Here is a 6,526-nt window from a genome sequence, read left to right on the forward strand (position 1 = left end):
ATTGAAAGATGTTTTCCTATGATTCGTTATAAGATGCTTTCCTATGATTCATTGGAAGATGATTTCCTATGATTCGTTGGAAGATGCTTTCCTATGATTTGTTGGAAGATGCTTTCCTATGATTCGTTGGAAGATGCTTTCCTATGATTTGTTGGAAGATGTTTTCCTGTGATTCGTTGGAAGATGCTTTCCTATGATTCATTGAAAGATGTTTTCCTATGATTCGTTATAAGATGCTTTCCTATGATTCATTGGAAGATGATTTCCTATGATTTGTTGGAAGATGTTTTTCTATGATTCATTGGAAGATGTTTTTCTATGATTCGTTGGAAGATGCTTTCCTATGATTTATTGGAAGATGTTTTTTTATGATTTTTTGGAAAATGCTTTCCCATGATTCGTTGGAAGATGCGACAAAAGCTGTTACTTTCAGATAATCTTGCTCTTGTTCGGCGACAAATACGTCAAAAAGATATTCAGGAGCAAGCTGCAATAAAACGAGAAGAAACTAATTTTAAAGTTGCAAATTCACCAGATGCGGGCGATGTGCAGGTTGGGGCTTTGTGAAATCATCAGCTGCCTAGCAGCCTGTCACTCAAATGTTCAGAGATCTTTCATGCAAACTCACTACCATAGTTGTCAGTGGTTTCAATTCTGTTTGTGATAAAACTTTTACAATTTATGTTAAATTTAGTCAGACACAAAAAGTAACAATACTCTGGAAAAGCATTGAACGTTTTCAGCTTATAATGGCCTTCATTAAGGAATTTATATTTGCAATAAACTTGATAATTAGAAACAATTATATTTTACTATATTGGCTCAAAGTAAAAACATACATACTTACAATAATTATTTTTGTATATTAATGCCATCATCATCATCGGGTTTTGTTTATTATAAATTAATTGTTATTATGAATTTATGATTATTATTTATACATTATTTTATTTATTCATTATCAATAAATAATGTTAATTCGTATGTTACTGCTTTTGTGCGTTTATGACACAACAAAGCAAACAGTCCACCAAAACGTTTCACGTAAAAACATGAAATTGATCCGCTGTATCCTTCTTGCGTTTCATCATAAACATTTATCTGAAAGCTAAGTCATCTCTTTAGCTAATTTTATGACCCATTCTTTTACCATGGAGGATTTAATTTCTCATAATGTCTCATTTCCAGGAAAAGTCCCGCAGAACTGGAGATGACGTCATTTATGTTGCCCAACCAGATGGAAAGCAATCTAAAAAAGTGAAGGAGAAAGAAGAGACAGACGAGATTAAAGAAGCGCGGAAGATAAGCGATTCACTTAAAAACATGGAAAATGATGGCAATGTTGATGTCAGTTTAACAAAAGCAGCCTCCGCTGTTGCTCGATTGAAAGAAATTCAATTAAAAGTGAAAGCAAGAACAAAAGCCTGCACTCAATCATCATTGAAAGAAAACGCTTTAAAATTTCTCGATGAACTCGAAACACAATTGTAATAATCATTTTGGTTGTGAGTTAACAATCGCACTGTTTGGTGATCAGCGGTGTGCCCAGGTTTCGGCCTCGAGCTTGGTTTGACAATCGCTGCATATTGGCACCTGCTGGAATGCAAGCTCGCCTTCCTCTCATTTTAGTGTTTTGTTGTGGATTGAATTATATTTTACCCGCTCTTGTTACAAGTGTTGATTTTTATGGGCATGTGGAGCGGCAGCGGGGTTTTTATCTGGCGCTGAAATAACCATCTTTTTGTGCCTTGATAGTCCAGTCGCTGAACGTAAAAATATGGTCAAACCAGGGAAAAAATAATATTAAGCTGAAACTTTGCCAGGTGGTTCTATTGATGATGTGGAGTCACCAAAAAAAAGCCCTATGATTCCCCCTTGGCAATAGTGAGTTTTGGCCATTTTTCTATAATGGCAGCAGCTTTTCTATAATAGGCCAAAATTCGAAATCGTCTAAAATTGATCTTTTATACCTCATTAGTAGGGCGATTTTTTGTTACTAAAGTTACTTTTTTTTTAGTTGTACCAATTAACAAAAGAAATGTAGAACCAAAATTTCATGGTTGTGGAGTCAATATTTAAGAAGTTATAAAGTTACCAAAAGTCACTTTGTGTTTTTAGGTTACTTTTAATTTGTTAGGTGTGATGAGAGGAACAACTCTTGTTACAGTTTCTGCCTTGAGCATCAACTCCTTTCCTTGCCGTTTGCTGTTCACGACTTCTGCTAAAAGCAAACGTCCTAATTTAGTTTCTCTCTCTTTTGTTGTAGACGCTCTTTCAGTTAGTGTTGTCAGCTGTGAAGATGGTTGTGGTTTGGTGTAAGCTATACGTAAGAGTATCTTATTGTATTGTACTTTATGTTTTCAGATGTTTCGTTTTAAGTGAATAAAGCCTTATGTTAGGTTAATCTTGAGTCTACTTTATACAACAATTTATTCACTTAATAACATGAATAAGCATTTGAGGCCAAAAGAATTTGATGTTGATCCAAATGCACCTGAAGCTGCTAGGAAGTGGGAACACTGTAAAGTTACCTTTCAAAACTACGTCAGGAGAATCGACGACGCTACCGACGATGACAAACTGGCCGTTCTGATCAACCTTCTAAATACTTCCGTGTACTCGCTCATCAGTGAAGCCACAACCTATGACGATGTCCTGGCACGTCTTGAAGGGATGTATCTGAAGCCGGGAAACGAGGTCTTCGCTAGACACAAGCTTAATACATGTCGGCAAAAGCTGGGTGAGCCTCTCGAAGATTTTTTTCAAAGGCTGCAGAAACTTAGTACCGACTGCAATTTTAAAGCCGTTAGTCTTAAGGAAAACAAAGAAACAGCCGTTCGAGATGCTTTTATTGCTGGAATTAACTCTGCGTATATTCGTCAGAGACTGCTGGAAGACAATGTGCTGCAACTTCAGCAAGCATTCGACAAAGCTCGAGCACTTAATGATGCCCGGTTAAATGCCGAGTCGTACCATACACCGGATGCTCAGGATGTTATCGCTTGCCCTCTTGCTGAAAACGTTTCTACCGCAAGGACGCCTTATAAAAGTGAGTGTGCCGCCATGAAGCTAGAGATGTGTTTCTTTTGTGGTGCTAAACGGCACTCTCGGGCAAACTGTCCAGCGAAAGATTGCATTTGTTTTACCTGCCAAAAGAAGGGGCATTTCGCTAAAGTTTGTCGAATGAAGAGGGGTTCTAAGGAAACGCCAAAACTTACAGCAGCTGCTTGTGACGAGTCAACAAATCTTGCTGTCTTGTGTCCTATGCAAAATTCTGATGACGACAAAGTTAATGTTGCTGTCACAATCAATGGTGTTTCTGGAAGAGGGCTCATCGACACAGGTGCTACCCGTAACCACATCAAGATGGACTTTGCTCGCCTCGCCAAACTTACTGTTGTCAAAAGAAACACGGAGAAAATTGACTTGGCAGTTGAAGGCGCATCTGTCAATACTTTTGGGTCTTGTTCTGCCTCAGTGGATCTATTAGATCGGAGCTATCGAGATATCGAATTCTCAGTGATGGATGGTTTGCTTTGGGATGTCATTCTCGGACGTGAGTTCCTAAAACAACACCGTAGTGTCAATTTCAACTTTGGGGGACCTGATAACTCTTTACACTTAGGTGTTCTGGATGCGTTAAGAGCGGTCAAACCAGTGCAATTATTCGAACATTTGACCTCGGATTGTCGTCCAGTTGCTTCAAAATCTAGACGCTATTCAAAAGCTGATCAGGAGTTCATTGAAAGTCAAGTTACTCAACTCCTTAAGGACGATATCATAGAACCCAGTTCTTCACCATGGCGGGCGCAGCTGGTTGTTGTCAAAAACGAAAACCACAAAAAGCGAATGTGTGTGGACTACAGCCAGACCGTAAATAGATTTACACATCTGGATGCGTATCCCCTTCCCAGTATGCAGAGTATTATCCATAATGTCTCACAGTACAAGTATTTCTCCACTTTGGATTTACGGAGCGCCTATCATCAGATCCCTCTTCAACCAGAAGAACGCAATTATACAGCTTTCGAAGCTAATGGACGGTTGTTTCAGTTCAAGCGGATTCCATTCGGACTGAAAAATGCAGTACCCTGTTTCCAACGGGTTATAAGCGATATTATTTCCACATACAAATGCAAAGGAACCTACGCTTACCTCGATGACGTCACCGTATGTGGCAATACGCGCGAGGAACACGACGAAAATTTGAAGACGTTTTTGGATGCAGCCAAAGCATGTAGGTTAACCTTAAATGAAGACAAATGTGTTTATGGTACAGAGACCATAACATTGTTGGGGTACTGCATATCACATGGAGTAATGAAACCCGACCCTGACCGTGTTACACCTGTCCTTGACATGCCAATCCCAACAAGCCCGAAACAGCTCCAGCGCATGGTGGGAATGTTCGCCTACTATGCGCAATGGGTACAGGGGTACTCCGAGAAAATTAAACCTTTAGTTGCGGCACGAAGATTTCCACTCGACGACGAAGCACTGCAAGCAATCAAGGCATTAAAAGAGGATCTCTCAGCAGCTGCACTTGGAGTTATTGATGAGCAGCTTCCTTTTGTGCTAGAAACTGATGCCTCAGACAATGCTATCTCAGCAACCCTAAACCAAGGTCGCCCTGTGGCCTTCTTCTCAAGAATGCTCAATAAGAATGAACGTCATCAGTCCAGTGTTGAAAAGGAGGCCTTAGCCATTGTGGAGGCTGTACGGAAATGGTCGTATTTCCTGGCAGGTAGACATTTTACCATAATTACGGATCAAAGGTCAGTAACATTCATGTACAACTCAAAGAACTATGGTAAAATCAAAAATGACAAAATTTTGCGTTGGCGCATGAGTCTTGGCGAATATGATTTTGACATAGCATACCGTGCTGGACACTGTAACGCTGCCCCCGATGCACTTTCTCGGGTTTATTGCGCCACTACGCATAGCAACGCCTTGTATAAACTTCACGATTCATTATGCCACCCTGGCGGTACTCGTTTGTACCATTTTGTTCGGGCGAAAAATTTACCATATTCTCTCGATGAAGTTCGTAACGTTGTGCAAAGTTGTAGTATATGTGCCGAAGTAAAACCCAGATTTTACAAGCCTCCTCCAGCGCAAGTTATAAAAGCTACACAACCGTTCGAACGTATAAGTTTAGATTTTAAGGGTCCCTTGCCATCCTCAACTAAAAATCGATTTGTACTGACAATTGTTGATGAATTTTCACGCTTTCCATTTGCGTTTCCTTGTCGCAGTACGGATGCACAATCTGTAATTTCTTGTTTGAACAAATTGTTCTTTATGTTTGGAATGCCTGCCTATGTTCATTCCGATAGGGGCTCTGCATTCCTCTCGCGTGAACTCATCACTTACTTGCATAGCAGAGGAATTGCGTGTAGCCGCACATCTGTATACAATGCTCCTGGTAATGGTCAGTGTGAGCGGTATAATGGGATCATATGGTCCGCAGTAAAACTTGCTTTGAAATCACGTAAACTTGACATATCGCAGTGGGAACTTGTATTGTCTGATGCTTTGCATTCAATTCGGTCACTGTTGTGTACTGCTACAAATGAAACACCCCACGAACGGCTATTTTCATTTAAACGTCGCTCATCCTTTGGTGTTTCCGTGCCTACGTGGTTGAGTACACCTGGCAATGTGTATTTGAAGTCTCATAGTCGCTCTACTAAATACGATCCACTTGTTGAGGAAGTGGAGCTTGTTCATGCCACTCCAAACTATGCCCGCATTCGATTCCCTACAGGAAGGGAAACAACAGTATCGCTCAGAGATATTGCACCGATAGGGCAGTCTTCATGTGAGCAGAATGTTTCGATGGACGCAGAACTGCCAGAGTCGGCGGACTCATTGCAGAGACATGACATTGATGTTCCTACTGAAATTTCACGTGATGTTCCTGATAATTGTGATAATGCTGATCGTGATATTGACGTTTCATGTGAATCTAATGTACCTTCTCCTGTTGATTCCTCTCCGACTCCTCCAACTATCTTAAGGAGATCCACGCGTATAAGAAAACCTGTAGATCGTTATGAATGTGTTCCATACGTTTGAACTGTTTGTGCATAAACCTGTTTGCAAGTATTTATGGTAATATTTTAGGGAGGGTGAATGTGATGAGAGGAACAACTCTTGTTACAGTTTCTGCCTTGAGCATCAACTCCTTTCCTTGCCGTTTGCTGTTCACGACTTCTGCTAAAAGCAAACGTCCTAATTTAGTTTCTCTCTCTTTTGTTGTAGACGCTCTTTCAGTTAGTGTTGTCAGCTGTGAAGATGGTTGTGGTTTGGTGTAAGCTATACGTAAGAGTATCTTATTGTATTGTACTTTATGTTTTCAGATGTTTCGTTTTAAGTGAATAAAGCCTTATGTTAGGTTAATCTTGAGTCTACTTTATACAACATTAGGTCACTTTATTTTGCATACTTATTTGCCTAATTCCCTTATTTATTTATCTTTCATCGCTACTTTAGAGATGAATTTACATTGTATGTAGGCCTA

The 6,526-nt window shown here is 40.0% G+C and overlaps 1 protein-coding gene across 3 annotated transcripts in view; it reads left to right on the top strand.

Annotated features, from left to right (window-relative positions):
* The window catches only part of LOC145786465 (protein O-mannosyl-transferase TMTC3-like), a 54,271-nt gene extending 51,873 nt beyond the window's left edge, over positions 1-2,398 (top strand). For all 3 annotated transcript variants that reach the window (XM_082598126.1, XM_082598125.1, XM_082598127.1), the window contains 2 exons: positions 434-552; positions 1,189-2,398. In XM_082598126.1, coding sequence (XP_082454252.1) covers positions 434-552; positions 1,189-1,491 — 422 coding nt within the window. In that variant the 3' untranslated portion in view covers positions 1,492-2,398. The remainder of the gene's footprint in view (positions 1-433; positions 553-1,188) is intronic.
* Positions 2,399-6,526: the final 4,128 nt, after the last annotated feature.

This window comes from Aplidium turbinatum, chromosome 17 (assembly GCF_918807975.1).
Source record: "Aplidium turbinatum chromosome 17, kaAplTurb1.1, whole genome shotgun sequence".
NCBI classification, from domain to species: domain Eukaryota; kingdom Metazoa; phylum Chordata; class Ascidiacea; order Aplousobranchia; family Polyclinidae; genus Aplidium; species Aplidium turbinatum.